Source organism: Sus scrofa, chromosome 1, assembly GCF_000003025.6.
Source record: "Sus scrofa isolate TJ Tabasco breed Duroc chromosome 1, Sscrofa11.1, whole genome shotgun sequence".
Classification (NCBI taxonomy): Eukaryota; Metazoa; Chordata; class Mammalia; order Artiodactyla; family Suidae; genus Sus; species Sus scrofa.
Genome location: NC_010443.5, coordinates 21,372,038 through 21,390,858, shown reverse-complemented (window position 1 = coordinate 21,390,858; position 18,821 = coordinate 21,372,038). Strand labels below are relative to the sequence as shown.

Sequence of the window (18,821 nt, the reverse complement as noted above, 5' to 3'; positions counted from 1 at the left end):
TTGCCAATCATTCAACTTTCCAGGAGTATGTGACAGTTTATGGAGATAGTGATATAGAATATTTACAACTGGGATTTTCAGAAAGGCCTAGAACATTTGGTCACCATTTCACAGGGCTGCATAGGCATGGGTATTCATAAAATGCTTGATTTTAAAAAAATTTTTTTTTAGTTTTTAAAATAGGAGTTCAGAAGCACTTTGATTTGTTTTTTTTTCCCCGTCAGAGACTATTTTTATTTATTTTATTGAAGCATTGTTGACTTAACAATGTTGTAATAGTTTCAGATGTACAGCAAAGTGAATCAGTTATACGTATACATATATCCATTATTTTTTCCCATATAGGTTATCACAAACTATTGAATAGATTTCCTTGTGCTATGCAGTTCATTCTTACTAATTATCTATTTTATACAGTAAGTGTATATGTTATTCCCACCCTCCTAATTCATTCCTCCCTCCCACGATTTCCACTATGGTAACCATAAGTTTGATTTCAAAGTCTGTGAATTTATGTTTTGTAAATAAGTTCTTTTGTATCATTTTTATTAGATTACATGTATATGTGATATATTTTTTTCTGTCTGACTTCACTTAGTATGATAATTTCTAAGTTCACTTAGTATGATAATCTCTAGGTCCCATGCACATTGCTGAAAATGGCATTATTTCATTCTTTTTTATGCCTGAGTAATATTCCATTGTACATATGTACCACAGCCTTTTTATCCACTCCTCTATCAGTGGACATTTAAGTTGTTTCCATGTCTTAGCTATTGTAAGTAGTGCTGCAGTGAATATTGGTATGCATGCATCTTTTCAAATTATGGTTTCCTCTGGATATATGCCTAGGAGTGGGCTTGCTGGACCATATGGTAGTTCTGTTTTTAGTTTTCTGAGGAACCTCCATACTATTTTTCCATAGTGACTGCATTAATTTACATTCCCACCCACAGGGGAGGAGGGTTCCCTCTTCTCCACACCCTCTCCAGCATTTATGTTTTGTAGACTTTTTTTTTTTTTTTCGTCTTTTGTCCTTTCAGGGACACACCCGCAGCCCATGGAGGTTCCCAGGCTAAGGGTTGAATTGGAGCTGTAGCTGCTGGCTTACATCACAGCCACAGCAACGCGGGATCCAAGCCATGTCTGTGACCTACACCACAGCTCATGGCAACGCTGGATTCTTAACCCACTGAGCAAGGCCAGGGATCAAACCTGCAACCTCATGGTTACTAGTCGGGTTCGTTAACCACTGAGCCACGACAGGAACTCCTATTGTTTATAGACTTTTTGATGATGGTCATTCTGACTGGTGTAAGGTGATACCTCACTGTAGTTTTGATTTGCATTTCTCTGATAGTTAGTGATGTTGAACATCTTTTCATGTGTTTTTTGACCATCTGTCTGTCTGCTTTGGAGAAATGCCTATTTAGATTATCTGCCCATTTTTTATTAGGTTGTATTTTTTTTTAATTTAAAGCTGTGTGAGATATTTGTATATTTTAGAGGTTAATCCCTTATCAGTTGCTTTATTTGCAAATATTTTCTCCCATTCTGTGGGTTGTCTGTTCATTTTTTGTTTGTTTGTTTTAGCTTTTAAGTTTAATTAGGTCCCATTTGTTTATTTTTGTTTTTATTTTCATTACTCTAGGAGGTGGATCAAAAAAGATATTGCTGCCATTTATGTCAAAAAGTGTTCTTGACTATGTTTTCCTCTGGGGGTTGTATAGTATTTGGCCTTATGTTTAGGTCTGTAATCAATTTGAGTTTATTTTTGTGTATGGTGTTAGAGAATGTTCTAATTTCATTCTTTGACATGGTCCAATTTTCCCAGCACCACTTATTGAAGAGATCATCTTTCCCCCTTTGTATAGTCTTGCCTCCTTTGTCATAGATAAGTTGACCATAGGTGTGTAAGTTTATTTCTGGGCTTTCTATCCTGTTCCACTGATCTTTATTTCTGTTTTTGTGCCAGTACCATACTGTTTTAATGACTATAGCTTTGTAGTATAGTCTTAAGCCAGGGAGCCTGATTCCTTCAGTTCCATTTTTCTTTTTCAGGATAGCTTTGGCTATTTGGAGTTTTGTGTGTGTGTTTCCATGCAAATTAAAAAATTTTTTTTGTTGTAGTTCCATTGGTAATTCAATAGGGATTGCATTGAATCTGTAGATTGGGTAGTGGAGTCATTTTGACAATATTAATTCTTCCAACCAAAGAGCATGGTATATCTTTCTATATGTGCTTGCATTTCTTTTTTTGGCTGCACCCACAGCCTATGGAAGTTCCTGGGCCAGGGATTGAATTCTGTGTTGAAGCTGCAACCTGTGCCACAGCCATGCCAACACAGATCCTTAACCTCCTGTGCCACAGCAGGAACTCCTGCGCTTGCATTTTATTTGTGGGTATGTTTTTTTTTTTTTTCTTTTTATGGCAACATCTACAGCATATGGAAGTTCTCAGGCTAGGGGTCAAATTGGTTGTGCAGCTGCAGGCCTATACCACAGCCATAGCAACTAAGCGACATATAAGACCTGTGCCACAACTTGAGGCAGTGCTGGATCCTTAACCCATTGAGTGAGACCAGGGATTGAACCCACATCCTCACAGACACTGTGTCAGTTTCTCAGCCTGGTGAGCCACAATGAGAATGCAAATGCTTGCATATTTAAGTGATGTTTGTTGCTTTTGTTTTGTTTGGGGGATTTTATTTTTATTTATTTATTTATTTATTTATTTATTTATTTATTTATTTTTGCCAAACCCACAGCATATGGAAGTTCCTGGGCCAGGGATAGAATCTGTGCTACAGTAATGATCTGAGGCACCGCACTGATGATGCCAGGTCTTTAACTTGCTGCACCACAAGGGAACTCCAAATGACGCTTGTTTTTCTACTTTGATTTTTTATGAGATCTGGAGCAAGACTTCAAAAATCATTATCTAGGAGTTCCCGTCGTGGCGCAGTGGTTAACGAATCCGACTAGGAACCATGAGGTTGTGGGTTCGATCCCTGGCCTTGCTCAGTGGGTTAAGGATCCGGCATTGCCATGAGCTGTGGTGTAGGTCACAGATGCAGCTCAGATCCCGCGTTGCTGTGGCTCTTGCATAGGCTGACAGCTACAGCTCCGATTCAACCCCTAGCCTGGGAGCCTCCATATGCCATGGGAGTGGCCCAAGAAATGGCAAAAAGACAAAAAAAAAAAATCATTATCTATTGAAATGAATAGCACATAGTGATTTTATGACATCATTATTGATAGAGGACGAGGTGACAGTTTGGGATGAGGGCAGAACATGTAGCTCAGTCATGCTGTGTTGAGATTACTCTTGCAGAACAAGACATTTTCCATTCTCAGGATATTTGATGTTCTCCTCCTCTGCCCCCTTCAGTCTGGGCTTCATGTCCCTCCCGTGTGCTCCTGGAGGACGCAGTGCTTCCTCCCTTCAAAGCTGACTCTGCAGGGTGGTAATTGTCTGCCTCTTTGCCTAGTCACTAAGATTTTTGGCAGCAGGGAAATACACTTCAACTTGGTTGTCTCCGCGGGGGCATACAGAGCCAAACACACAGAAGGATGCAGCGTATGAATGAGCAACTGGGATTAAGGAAGCCATGCAGTCACTACCGTAATCGTTGTCTTTGCCCAAACTGAGTCAGGTTTATGGTAGCAGCATTTCTGATAGAAACCTTGACTTTTCAGCTGGTAAAACTGAAGAAATAACCATTGAGCCACAAACTTAGCATTCTAGATGGTTTTCTACACCATTGTAAATGAGTTCTGCATGATAACAACACTTTCTCTTTTACTTTTTGATTAAGCAGCTTCTCCTGTTTGATTAGTGGAAACACAACCTGGCTGGGCCTGTTTCCGTATGGTAACAGTGTGTTCCACCCGCCCACGGTGCCAAGCCTACTGTGAATGATCATAGCTAAATTTCACAACAGCTCGATGGAATAGGTGATATGTAGGTACCAGGGAAATTGAAGCTTAAAAGGAGGTTAAGTAATGTGCCCAAGTTCACACACATAGCAGGTGAAGAGCTTGGGCTCAAAACCAGCTAGGCAGGCTGAGAGCCCTCACTGTTTTCCCAATGCTGTCCTATTTTATTCTGTTCAAAGAATGTGTCACCGTGGGAGAATTTTACTTTTGTATTAGACTGCATAGTCCTTGATTGCAGAGATACTGTATCCCCAAGTTGCTTGGAACATAATAGGCATTCAATAAGAATGGGATTAATGATGAAGTACTGCCTTCCAGAGTGTGAAATAAAAGGTTAGGCTAAGTGCTAACCCTTTATTACATTCTAATTTCTTATATTACATATTCCAATTCTTTCATTTTATGAGTATGCATTTTAGGAAATGATTTTTTCAAATAGAAGATGCCTCAAACTGCTTAAAAAGATGCCTTCAAAAAACTCTAAACTTTGAAGACATCACTGCCTTAAGTATCCGTTCAAACATGTAGGACTTTTGACTATGTACTAACCCAAACCTCCATACAGAGTTTAAGCTGGTGCTGTCTCAGATCTGGGAGCAAGGTTGGGGGGTGATGGGGAGAGGGGTCGTTACTCTTTTATGTCACTCATAATCCACTTTTGGATCCCTTCAAGGTGCCTAAACAAAAAACAGCACAACTCTCCATGTCCAACCTTGCTTTGGAGCGCTAGGCTTCACCCTGGCTTGGCTGTGAGCATCTCTGTGTTCTGAGAAGGCCTTGGATCTTTCGCACTTCTCATTTCTCTCACTGTCTAGTAATTGCAGATGAGGCAGATTGAGACAGATGGGTGGTCCTCAGAACCTCAGAGGACCCAGTGCCCCCTTGGCTACCAGAGAGGTTCTTACACTGACACTCGAGTCCTGTCATCCCTTATTTCCCTTTGGTCTTTTTGAATCCTCAGCTGTTCCCTTTTCCTTACCCCCTTTCTGAACATATTATCTGCCTCCTCACTTAGGAGTTTGGAAAAATCTAGCTGTTGTAGAAGCCGTATGACATGGCTTCAGATCCCATCCCCTAAACCCACGTTTTGAAACATCTTACTCCCTCTGCAGCTTCATAACTTTTGTGTGATTTTCTGTCCCACTGGATACCACAACCCGGGCTTTTGTATCTTCATCAAAAGTCATCAATACCAGGAGTTCCCATTGTGGATCAGCGAACCCAATTAGTATCCATGAGGACTAGGGTTCGATCCCAGGCCCCACTCAGTGGGTTAAGGATCTGGTGTTGCGGTGAGCTGTGGTGTAGGTCATGCAGATGCACCTTGCATCCCACATTGCTAAAACTGTGGTGTAGGCTAATGGCTCTAGCTTTGATTTGACCCCTAGTCTGAGAACTTCCATATGCCACAGGTGCAGCCCAAAAACAAAAAAAGCAAAAAAAAAAAAAAAAAAAAGTCATCGATACCAATATTCTGTGATTCTAGGATTACTTTCTTTACATAAGCAATCACTAAATTATTCATTTAACTGAGCAGTTCCTAAGTATATATGGTTAATCTATTTTCTAAAGAACATATCATGTGAACATTTTATCTATATCTCTTCTCATGTAGATAGATTATCACAGAATAGTGGGTAGAGTTCCCTGTGCTATACAGCAGGTCCTGTTGACCATCCATTCCACATACCACAGTGTACATGTGCCAATCCCAAACCCCCAGTCCATCCCTACCCCCAACCTGTCTCCTTTGGTAACCATGAGTTTTTTTTTTTTTTTCCCCAAAGTCTGTGACTCTTTTTCTGTTAAGGGAACACTTTTTTTGGGGGGGGGGGGCACAACCCAGAGCATATGGAGATCCCCAAGCTAGGAGTCAGATCAGAGCTGTAGCTGCAGGCCTACGCCACAGCCACCGCAACGCCAAATCTGAGCTGCGTCTGTGACCTACACCACAGCTTCTGGCAGTGCTGGATCTTTAACCCACTGAGCGAGGCCAGGAATCGAACCTGCATCTTCATGGATACTAGTCAGATTCGTTTCCATTGAACCACGATGAGAACTCCAGTTAAGGAAACACTCTTAACTGAAAGGAGTGCATAGGTAGAAAATTTTCCCTTCCCTATGGCCTTTATTTGAGCCCTTGCATGCCTCCCGCTTTGGAACAGGCTGTCTTAAAGCAGTTTGGGACCTTGTTCTTTTATGTTGAAGCAGAGTTTATATTCTATTTACTTTATTTTCTATAGTCCTTTCCAGCGTTATTTTTCAAATGTTCATTCTTTTTTGTTGTTTGTTTTTTCATTCAGATTATATTCAATGTCCATATTGCATGAGGAGGTTTAATGAAACTGCAGCCAGTCGACATATTAACTTCTGCAAGGATCAGGCTTCTCGCCGAGTCTTTGATCCAGCCCAGACAGCAGCCAAGTTGGCATCCAGAGCACAGGTGATACCTCTCTCCAAGTGTTGACTCTTGTGCCTCTGCACGCCTGGGGCAAGCAAGTAGAATTCGCTGGGGAACCTAAATTACCCGTCTCAAGAAGTGCAAGGACCAAGATAGCCAATTGCTGTCACTCTTCCTCATGGGACTTGGCTTCTTTTGAGGGATACTTTCCTGCTAATACCACCTTTGGGTGCTATAGAGGAAAAAATTGTCTACAGTGTCTGAAGTTTCTTAGGTTGAAGACTTGGATATGTAAGTAGTGTTTCTTTAGTGTTATGCTAAAACTCCATCTGTCCTACAGTGGTTATCAGCCTTAACCACTCTAAACAGAATTTTGAACCTGAAGTGAAACTGACCTAGGTGGGGGGTAGCTGTCACAGGATGGCCTGTTCTACAGGTTGTATGTCTTGCTCTATAGAGAGGGGTGTTCAGCCTATTTAAAGCCACAGAATCTGCAATTTAAAGTTAATGATTGAGTTTCCATTGTGGCTCAGTGGGTTAAGGAGCTGACAAAATGTCCGTGAGGATGCCCGGTTCAATCCCTGGCCTTGCTCATTGGGTTAAGGATCTGGCATCGCTACAAGCTGCAGCATAGGTCACAGATGTGGCTCGAATCTGGTGTTGCTGTGACATAGGCCGCCAGCTGCAGCTCTGATTCGACTCCTGGCCTGGGAACTTCCATATGCTGCAGGTGTGGCCGTAAAAAGAAAAATAAATGAATAAAACAGCTGTTATGAATAGGTACAAATAATGAAAATTACAACCTGACCAGGGAAACAGTAGATTTATAAAAACAGAACTGGAGCCAGCAAACAGCTCCATACACATCAAAAGTGCTGGGGACATAACTTACAGTTTACCATCAAAACTGTTAGTTTCAGAAACATGGCTCAGATACCAAGAAGAGATTAAATTGGTCTGAACACTTAACAGTATGAAGCATGCTTAGAGAGATTTCCATGAAATCTCATGTGATGGGGATGGACCCGCTCTCACAATGTGGCGTAGCCCATGGACTGTGGATTCTGCGCTCTCTCAACATACACTAGACAGTTATTGAACATCTGCTCTGTACCAGACACTGTGCCAGGTGCTGACTGATCAGGCCTGTAATTCAGAGGAGGAGGAGGCCTTGGGAACAGTGCAGTGGGAAGATGTCGTAGCTGACATACGTAAGAGCACGGTGGAAGCAGAGGCCACTTGTGATTCATGGAGGGCTTCAAAGAGGAGCAGTCTTTCCTTGAAATATCAAATGGGTTTACAGTCTAGAGTTGAAGTTGGCAAGGACATGAAGCACAAAATATCCAGTTTGTGACCTGAGGATCCCCCCAAGTGGAGCTAAAGCCCAGAGTGCCTGTGAGACGGTGACAGGCTGGGGAGGCAAGGCGGGCATCACTGCTAGAGAGGCTTTAACCCAAGTGGCTCAGAGAGGAGGAAAAGAGGAATTAAGTGAATAGGCGCCCTAAGGTCTGAGGGCCTGGAAATAGGAATTGGAAAGTCCCCAGGAGCCCAGAAAATTCTGACCCTCTTTCCTTCTCATCTCCTCTTCCTGCTGTACTACTGCTTTATCTTCTCCCTGCATTGACTTTCTTGGCTTTTTTTTTTTTTTTTTTTTTTTTTTTTTTTAATGGCCACACCTGTGACTTATGAAAGTTCCCAGACTAGGTGTCAAATTGGACCTGCAGCTGCTGGCCTACACCACAGCCACAGCAATGAGATCTGAGCCACATCTGCTACCTACACCATAGCTCACAGCAACACCGGATCTTTAACCCACTTTATGCGGCCAGGGATCAAACCCACATCCTTATGGATACTAGTTAGGTTCTTAACCCGCTGAGCCACAGCTGGAACTCCTCTTGGCTTTTCTTTCCAGTTGTCCATCATTGGCCTCATGTGTCATTCTGTATGCAGTGTCGACTGGTTGAATAGTGCCGACTGGAGTAACACAGATTTGGTTTTTTAGAAAGATCATCCTTGTAATTAGTGTTCAAGACGGATTGCTGAGAGACCCGTTAGAAGCCACAGCAGGAAAAGAAAATGAGGGCTCAGAGTTAGAGGATTCATGGGGGTGTGTGAATGGAAGTTTGGGGGAGATTTAGGAAGTAATTTGGGGGCCTAAGTAGCTGATTGGATATAGGGTAAAAGAGGACCAGGGTTGATAAAGTTTTGAAAAGCTGCAGAGCCTGGCAAGTGATACGACTATACATCTAGATAAAGGAACACAGGAGGTATGGTGGTGGGGCAGGCAGGGTGTTTATGATAAATATAATTGTAGAGATTCTGTCTTTATACCTGAAAAAATAGCATGGGAAGCAGTGCAATATAGAAAGAGCCCAGATTTTACAGTCAGGAGTCAGGGTTTGACTTTCAGTTTTATAAGATATATAGGTAAACTTGGACAAATTACTTAAACTCTTCAGGACTCGATTTAATGTGTGCCTTGCCAAGCCACTGGGAGGTTGTAGGCAATATCAACACAGAGCCTTGCACCCACAGGGCTCCTCTGCCTTTCCTCTTTCCACATTGTCCCATCCTGTCCACCTCTCTGATGGCCCTTCCCTGTGGTGGGATAGACACCACAATTTGAGGGGGAACGACTACTTTGGGCTTGAATTCCACTTAGTTCTGGAAAAGTATTCCAGGTTTAACTCTACCTATACTTTCTAAAGCGGTGAAGGGTGCATTGCGTTCCTTCGAACAAGGCTTCTAACCAGTCCACGAAGTGAGTCGGCGTTAGTGGGGCCAAGGGGAGCAGAGGGAAGCAGCGGACGGAAGTGTTTTTTATTCCTGAAGAAGGCCAGCTGGCCGTCCCGAGTGCAACCAGTGACTTGGCCCTGTTCCTCTCCTTGTTTTCCAGAGCTAAGTGGTGATTGGGAACACAGAAGAAAAATTGCTTGCTTTCTGAATTGCTTGCTTTCTGAGTAAACTCACTCTAGAGTGTATCTGAACAGCAGCGCTGTTTCCCTTATGCCAGCTTCACCACTCAGGGGCCTATCCTAATAGTGGGGCTTATTCAGAAGGAGAACAAAAAGGGGGGTGTTGTTTCAGTTTTGAAGGCCTGTTAACAGCACAGCTGAAATGTGTTTCTATTTTAAACATAATCAACTTTAAAAATGTGTTATACCCTTAACCAAGAGACCAGTATGGGCCTCTGGAAATAGCTGTTTTTGTTTGGCTGGGGATGAGCTGCCTGCTGTAGCCTCATAGTCATCCTTGCCTGAATGAAGCTTCTGACTCAGAGTAACAGGTTATCTTTATCCTGGAGTTTCCATGGAGATGTGGAGGGGTCAGTAGCAAGGTAAAAAGGAGCATAAAAAGGGACTTTTTGATCCTTAATCTGTAGCATTCTTGTGACTCTTCTGCTACTGCTGCTCTGCAGGGATGTTGGAATTCCATGTTTAAAACATTTGCTGCCTGCCAATGTCTGTTTTTCTTCTCTGTTCATGTATTTAAAAACAAAATCATCTTCAAGTGTCGTGAAAAACTAAAATGTTCCATAACTATCTTTATTGACATTAAGTGATTTCTCATGTCGCCATACAACCAGTTTTACAGGATTAACGTTATCACCACTTCTCCAAGGCCTTGCTTATGGAATGAAAGCTCTGAAACCCGGACACAGTTTTGAGCCCCAGTAGAGGGGAGCACACCAGGTCTCCTGAGGTAGAGGGTGTACATGTCCCCCTCCCCTTGGTGCATCAAGGTCCCAGAGACGGCTTCAAACAGCGTTACCTCCTGTGAGGTCCCTGAGGTTATAGAACTGTTCCCTCTCCTCTCCTTCTCTCTGCAGGGTAGGCCTCAGATGATGCCAAAAAAAGAACCAACTGTGACCAGTGCTGTGGGAGCGCTGCTGCAGAACAGGGCCCTGGAGGCCAGTGTGGTCCCAACCAGGCCAGGTGAGTTGGAGGGAGCATCTCAACTATCGAATGACGGGGTCAGAGGGGACCACTGTTGGCTCTGGGATTTGCTGGCAGTCAGCAAAAGCTATGACATCCAAAGTTGCTTTGGGATATAAAGATATGTGGGTTTGTTTGAGGTTAAAGCTTATTTGCCAAGAAAGGATATTTCCTAATTTACCAGGATTAGACAACTCTGACAATACACAAAGTCAGATCTGATTACAACAGCGGGGTCTAGAACCATTGCTCCTCTGGTCTGGTAAAATTAAAATGAGACTAAGAGTGGGAGATGGCAGTGTGTCAGGTGGTGTGTTGAAAATAAGGGAAGAAAATGAAGTCGCTGTTTCAGAGAGAGATTTGTACTCCCATTACAGCATTTTTCAAATAGCCAAGATAAAGAAACAACCTTTCTATAGCTTGTGTCCATTGATGGATGAATGGATAGGTGTAGGTTATACATACATGATAGACTATTATTCGGCAATAAAAAGAAGGAAATTCTTGCGTTTTTTGACAAACTTTGATAAACCGTCAATGAATAAACTTTGGGGGCATTATGCTGAGTGACATAAGTCAGAGTGAAGGAGGACACATACTCTATGACCTCACTGAATGTGTGGAAGCTTAAAAAGCTAAGCTCATAAAAACAGTAGAATGGTGGCTGCCAGGGGTGGGGTTGGGGAGATGGGGAGATGTTGATCAAAGAGTACAAACTTCCAGTAATAAGATGAGTAAGTTCTGGGGATTTAATGTACATGGTGCCTTTAGTTAGCAATACCCGTATTGTATGTTTAAAAGTTGCTAAGAGAGTAAATCTTGACATACACACACCACACACACACACAAGGTAAACCATGTGAGGTGATGGCTGTGTTAACTAATGTTCTTGTGGTAATAATTTGCAATACATACAGGCATCAAATCACTATCCTATACACCACAAACACATACGTTATATCCAATTAGATCTCAGTAAGCCTGGAAAAAAAAGAAAAAAGGGCAGAATTTCCTTTCCTTCTTAGAATGGAAGAATTTCTTCAAAGTAGCAAAAAGGTATGACCCACCATTATTGTGCTTACTGTGTGCTAGACCCATACCATTTAACCCTCACAATAATCCTGCAAATGTTTTAATCTATAAAAAAGGGAAACTGAGGCTCAGAGCAGGTGTTATTGGTTGAAGGCATGCAGCTGGTAAACAGAGGAGCTGATTAAATATCTACTAATCAGCTGCATTACTAATAATGCGCCTTTCTTCTTTGTGATCAGCATGTGCTATGAAGGCAGTGTCACTTAATTCATGATTGTATTCGCACCTCTGATCAGGAGTCTTGTTTTGAAAATATTATCAGAACCAGAATAAGAAGTGCCAGTCTCACAGTCCATAAAGTAACAGCACTAGAAATCTTTATCATTAGTTTTAAAATTCCACATGAGTCACTTATCACAGCCTAAAAATTGAATTGGTATTTAAAAATTTTTCCCACAGCCATGTAAACCTGTCATTAGCTTTTTTTTTTTTTTTTTTTTTTCCTGATCTGTTAAAACAATGAGGGAAATAGGTTTTAGTTTTCACTTAGAAAAAAAAATTCAAATTATATATGTATTCTTTTGGTAAAACTTCCATTAACAAGCTTTCTTCTAAAGTATAATGGTTAATGTCCCTTCAGAAAAGACCATTTCTTTATGAGTTTTTTTCATATTTTTCAAAGGCCATATTATAATGCTCCCTTTCCGGTGAACAGCATCCCTTCGATTTTGAGGTTAAAGCTTATTTGCCAAGTGGGAATATTTCTTAATTTGTTGGATTAGACAACTAACTGACAATGTGCCAAGTCAAATCTGAGTACGGCAGCAGAGTCTAGGACCACTCCGTTCCCCGGTTTGCTAACCCCGAGAAGAGACTGGGAATGGGGGAAGACGGGCGTGGTGTTGAAAATAGGGGAAGAGTTTCCTTCCTTGAACTAAATAATTTCTTTAGAGCAGCAACAAGGCACAAGTGAAAGGTTCTGAATTAGGACTCGGCAGTCCCAGGTCCCAGCATGTGGCCTTAATCGAGAGGTTCCAAAGACGCCATTCTGATACATGAAGAAATAGATTAGGAGGCCATTAGGTGGAAGAAAATGGTATTATATTTGCTCTTGACTAGTTAATGGTGTTTATAACTGCTGTGCTGTTGCTCTGGGCAGAGGTTAAACATGGCCCACTCGAGGTTCTGTGCCACCGTCTGACCTCACCGTCCACCGTTTCCTCTCAATCCAGCTCCAGAGGCCTCTGTTGCTCCTGCACACTCCTGGCCCAGGGCCTTTGCACTGGAGGCTCCCTCTGCTGAAAACCAACACTCCCTCACTAGTGTGCACTGCCATCTCCCTTGCACCCTCCAGTTCTCTGCTGAGAGCCCTCTTTACAGCACTCCCCAAACCTCTGTATTTAAAAGTAATCAAGCCCTTCTTAATTCTCCTTGCAGTTTTTTTAAGGAGCATTTATCATCATCTGCTATTCAGCATGTATTTGTTTATCTTCTTCCTGCCCCAGCCCCCAGTAAAGGAATCTAAGTTTCAAGAAGGCAGGGATCTACTTTGTCTATTTTGTATTGTACTGTTTGTTATACCCCTCCCTATTAGAATTGTTCACAGCAATATGAGGTTCTCAAAAAATACTTTTTTCAGGAAATATATGAAAGACCGTCGGTATCTTCGTTCTATCATTTCTCACTTAAATTTACTGGCATATGATAGAATTATCATGTTTGTTAACTCGAAGAGAAAGGTTTGTGTTTTGTTTCAGGCTTAAGATGCTTTTTCAACTTACTTTCTTATTCTTTCCTGTGGGCCTAATCTGTTTACATTTAAAAATAAAATCACCAGGGTTAGTGTGCTCTTAAATTAGTCACATTTCTTTCGGAGCCATATTGAGAGGAGGTGAATTTTCAAAACTGTTTAGGGCTTGGAGAAAAGCACTGAGTACCTTTCACTAAAATAAGCAGGCCCATGTGTGAATCAGATTTGTATCTACTGGCCATTGTCTTTGTTCTGGTCAATATCAGCCTATTTGTCATATGGGGTCTTTTAAAAACTGTTGGTCTTATTGTTTCTAACTGGCAATCAGTATTTAGGCTACTTGGTATCACCTTCATATAAATCCTATTATTGTCTTTCATCTAGCTGGTAGTTAGCTCTGTAAAACTCTGGCTTTCATTCTTGAACTCTCTTGAGTAAAAGAAGCTTTTAGAATCTCCTGTTTATAACATTTTGTTCTAAATTCACAGTTGGGGAAATCCATGTTAAGCACAATCCTTATCCATCCCAGAGTCTTCTAAAAAGTTATATGTGTACAGGAAAAATCTCTGATCCAAGAGAGCATATGATGTCACATGAAGCTGATACACAGCTGCCATGGATGTTCAAGAGGATTCATTCTTTCAACACATAGTTATTATGCACGGGTGTTTCTTGTGCCCATGAATTCTTAAAAGTGTAGGGGGTGAGGTGGTCAATAATTACTATATCTCATATTTAACAGTGGGATATAAAAGTCCAAAAGAAATACAAGAAAGAGATCAACTTTGCCCAGGAGCCTTTATGAAGGAGGTAACAGGCTGAGAGAGAGGAAGCTTCATAGAGGTGAAGGCATTTGGGATCAACTTTCAGGATGAGCTAGATTTTGACCAGTGGAGAAAAGTTGTAGAAGGAATGAGCAGAGATATGAAAATAAGAATGCAGAGGGCATACTCTGGAAACAAATGGCCCATTTGGCCAAAGCATAGAGAAGAGCTGGGGTGTGAACAGAAGTTAAAGTTAGAAGGGAAGGCTGGCACTAGAGCAAGGAGGGCTGGAAATGCTTGGCCAGGAGCCCAGACTATATGTGATTAACGCCAACGCTGGTGTCACAGCCCCGGGCACACGTGTCTCTGTAAGTTAAGCTATTATGATGACCCAGGAACTTTTTGTTTCTAGACACTTAAAGTTAGCCTGCAAAAAATGTCTCTTGAGAAAGAGCGTTAAAAAAAAACTTACAATGTAAGAAATTAATGCTTACTGTAGAAGATATTGGAAAATAGAGAAAAGTATAAAGAAAATAAAAATCATCCATAATTCCACACCCTGATATAGCTACTGTTAACACTGAGATCTTTTTCCTTTTTTTCTTCTCTTTATACTCCTTTTTTTTGGTGCCTTTTGTCTGTTTGGAGCCACACCCACAGCTTATGGAGGTTCCCACACTAGGGGTCTAATCGGAGCTGTAGCTGCCGGCCTACACCACAGCCACAGCAACACAGAATGCAGGATCCAAGCTGTGTCTGCAACCTATACCACAGCTCACGGCAACGCCAGATCGTTAACTCACTGAGTGAGGCCAGGGATTGAACCCAAGTCCTCAAGGATACTGGTCAAGTTCATTAAAAGAAAATAACACAACAGGAACTGGTTCCTTTTGTTTGTTTTGCTTTCCATTTATCAAAGAGCTATACTTTATGTACACATCCTGATTTTTTTCACTAACAAATTTTGAATGTTTTCCTTTGACAGTTTAGTTCGTTTATTTATTTATTTATTTATTGTCTTTTTGCCATTTCTTGGGCCGCTCCCGAGGAATATGGAGATTCCCAGGCTAGGGGTCGAATCGGAGCTGTAGCTGCTGCGTCTGCAACCTACACCACAGCTCACGGCAACACTGGATCCTTAACCCACTGAGCAAGGCCAGGGATCGAACCCACAACCTCATGGTTCCTAGTTGGATTCGTTAACCACTGAGCCACGACGGGAACTCTGACAGTTTATTTAAAAACATAGTATCCTGGAGTTCCCGTCGTGGCGCAGTGGTTAATGAATCTGACTAGGAACCATGAGGTTGCGGGTTCGGTCCCTGCCCTTGCTCAGTGGGTTAACGATCCGGCGTTGCCATGAGCTGTGGTGTAAGTTGCAGACTCGGCTTGGATCCTGCGTTGCTGTGGCTCTGGCATAGGCCGGCAGCTACAGCTCTGATTCGACCCCTAGCCTGGGAACCTCCATATGCCGAGGGAGCGGCCCAAGAAATAGCAAAAAGACAAAAAAAAAACAAAACAAAAAAAAAATAGTATCCTATCACAGAAATACAATGTGGCTTATTTAGCTCTTTTCCTAATGGCGAGCAGGTAGATTGTTTCTACTTTTTTTTGCTATACTGAATATCTGCCTTCTTCATGGATAATAGCCCATGCTTAATTGTACAGTCTCCTAAGCTCTTCCTGTATTAGTCCTCATTAACCCTCACAGTATTACAGAGGGGTGGATATACTAGTCACATCCCTAGTTTACAAATGAGGAAATCACAGAAAGGAAAAGCAACTTGCATAAGTAATTTTTCCATTGGAAATATTAGAGCTAAGCAAATATTTATCTACTTTGGGAACACTGGGTCAAAAATGTAAGCAATGGAGTTCCCACTGTGGTGCAGTGGATTAAGCATCCGATTGTAGTGGCTTGGGTCACTGTAGAGGCATGGGTTCAATCCCTGACGCAATGCCCTGGGTTAAAGGTCCAGCATTGCCACTGCTGTGGCATAGGTCGCAGCTGTGGCTCAGATTCAGTCCTTGGCCTGGGAACTTCCATGTGCTGTGGGTGTGGCCATTAAAAAAATGTATATATATAAACATAAATGAGGTAATTCTATAAACATGTTTATGTATCACGGTACATATATATTATTAGATATGTTATATTATTTAGTAGATATGTATTAGGAAGTTGTTTTAGGAAAAAGCATTACTCCTCAGGCTCACAAAGATTCTAATCTTAAAATGTGAAATGAGTTTATAGCCTAGTCCTGACATATCTTTGCGGCTATTTTCTCAAAAGTTTGGCTATAAGAATGACTGATTTACGGGAAGGTACTTCTGAGCATCAGCTTCTCCAGTAGTTTTATACAGAAAGACAAAGATCATGTGAAAATGTTGTTCTGGGTTCTAGAACTGTGTTGCTTCGTGTATTTAGTGAATCACATTTTACAGCTTTGTTGGTGTAGGTTCTGCTTTGATTTCTGGAGCCAGGGGATTTGATCCAATTAGCCACCTTCCCTGCACTAGCAATCCCCTCCTTACCTAACCTAATTGTGTAGCAAATGCAGTATCAAAGGGTCAATCACTTATTCTTTGCAAAAAATGAAATTTGTAGATCTTTGGGTTATATGAACCCTGAAAGTTCTTTCTGTTCCTATGTCCTTTGATAGTTGATTCACAGTTTTCTTGAGTTTGGTTACTCCCTCTTTGTAAAACACTGATTAGAAAGGAGGCCCCAAAGTGGGGCGTATGGGGGAGAACTAAATTTTTTTTTTTTTAACACAAAATAATTTCTCTGAGAATCCTGTCCCAAACCATATGGTTCCAAGCAGACCAGGGTAGGGGATGCCTATATCCATAAACAACTCCATTTCCATACCTGGCTGTGCTGCTGGACACAGAGGAAAAGAGCCCTGTTTGAGGAATGAATCCATCTCTATATAAATAACCCCTGGGAGGGAAGGCATCCCCAGATCTATACGGCTTATCAAACCCTTTCTTGAGTGAGAGCAGGCCAAGGATTGGGAGGACATGAACCCCTCGGGGTACACTTTGAAAGCCAGGGCAGTAGTGGGGAGAGGTGTTGGCTTGTGTAAATGATGGGGCCACCTGAGGCGGTGGTCCAGAGGGGTCCATCCTTGGATGAGTGAAGGCTTAGAGGTAGAGGAGAGAGAGCTCTGGAGACAGTTCTATTTTCTTCATTATTTGGCCCACGATAAGAACTGAGAAGCTGTTTATAGCTGAAAAATAAAAAGAATGGAGACTTTTAAACCCAGTGTGAGGATTTCATAATCAGTCCTTTTTTCTGTGGTTGCTAAATGTTTGCATTTACATAATAACAAATCTGTTTGTCTGTAAAGGATTAGCAGTGGACCCTGCTTCTGGAGCAAAACTCAGACAAGGATTTACTAAATCATCTAAAAAAGATTAACTCCTAGAGGCCAGGTAAGAAAAAAAACACTAACCTCTTATCCGGTGTTGCCGATCACCTAATGGGCATGGTTAAGGAGCCTTTCAGGAAGTGATTTCATAGCAGGCCAAAGAGGAATTTGGGCAAACCCTGATTTGGGTTACTAAAATGATGCTCTTGAAACGTACTCTTCTGTTAAACATATAGTTTGAAATGATACTCAGTTTTTGTTTCTTGGATTTAACAGGAAAGGGAAATGATTCTTCATTTTGACTTGGAAGGCTACCACCCTGTCCTTTTTTCCAAACAAGAACAGTTCTCTGAGATTGACACTGAATAGGATTGCTATGAAGTTGGAGAGCTTTTTGATATTGTGAATTGTTTGTTGAAACAATTAAAATTGTAAAGAGGCCTGTATTATTTAACATCCTCAATGTGGACACAATGCTGTTCTGAAGTCAGTTCCTTTTCTTTCTCCTTTCAGATTGGTCCCCGAAAGTCCTCAGATGGCCAAGTACCCAGGAAACACACCTAAGGGGAAGAAACGGGAGGTGTCTGTTTACATGCCCATATTTCTCTCCAGACATCATGTAGAACAAGTAAAAACTAGCCTCAAATTTTCTTCTCTGCTCCTTTGAAAAATCTCCCAGAAAATCATTAAACAAAACATCAACCTGAATGACAATGCTTGATTTAAAGATTCACTTGAAATCTTTTTTTTTTTCCTTTTCTTTAGTGGATATTTAATAGGCTTTTAACAAAAATGTTGATTTGATATTAGAAACTTTTAGTGAAACAGCCTCTGGAGTAGCAGCATCATTACTTTCTAGGAAAATTGTTTTTTACTTACAGCTTTATTCTGTATAGTAGCTGTGAACTCTCAGCTTTGATATCTTATTTGCTCCTAATAAACATTAAACTATAATTGTAACTAGTTTAAATGTCCATCTGTATACCATGTAGAATTGTCTCACTGACACCAATGTACACAGTTGGTTTAGGGGCAAACACTGCAGTGGAGGGAACAGGACATAATACCCTTCCCACCCTGTGGCAAGGATGCTCTAAGTGGCCTCAGGCCATTTATTTATCACAGCCAAATCAGAAGTCAACTGTTCATTTCACTGGTGGCTTATGTAGCTGTCTTGGGAGGTGCTGTCTCAACTTTTTTTTTTGTAGAGTCATATATATTTATGCTTTTTTTTTCCCCTGCTTTTTAGGGCCACACCCTCGGCATATGGAAGTTTCCCAGGGTAAGGGTTGAATAGGAGCTAGAGCTGCTGCCAGCCTACTCCACAGCCACAGCAATGCCAGATCCTCAACCCACTGAGCAAGGCCAGGGATCGAACCAGCATCCTCATAGATACTAGTCAGATTCATTTCCACTGCACCACAACGGGAACTCCCAACTCATGCTTTTTAATCCAAGAGGTTTTTTTTGTTGTTGTTGTTAAACCCAGGGAATTTTATTTAGGAGTAAACTTTTTTTTTTTTTTTTTTGTCTCTAAGTAGGAGAATATCAACTTACTTCCACTTGCAGTACAGGAAACACAACATCTGAAGTCTTATGATCTGTACTGGGGACCAAATGCTA

At 41.5% G+C, this 18,821-nt stretch overlaps 1 protein-coding gene across 1 annotated transcript in view; it reads left to right on the top strand.

Moving 5' to 3' along the window:
- The window catches only part of ZC2HC1B (zinc finger C2HC-type containing 1B), a 40,783-nt gene extending 22,939 nt beyond the window's left edge, over positions 1–17,844 (top strand). Inside the window, exons 5-8 of the mRNA XM_021087130.1 lie at positions 6,243–6,382; positions 10,173–10,278; positions 17,178–17,262; positions 17,712–17,844. Coding sequence (XP_020942789.1) covers positions 6,243–6,382; positions 10,173–10,278; positions 17,178–17,248 — 317 coding nt within the window. The 3' untranslated portion in view covers positions 17,249–17,262; positions 17,712–17,844. The remainder of the gene's footprint in view (positions 1–6,242; positions 6,383–10,172; positions 10,279–17,177; positions 17,263–17,711) is intronic.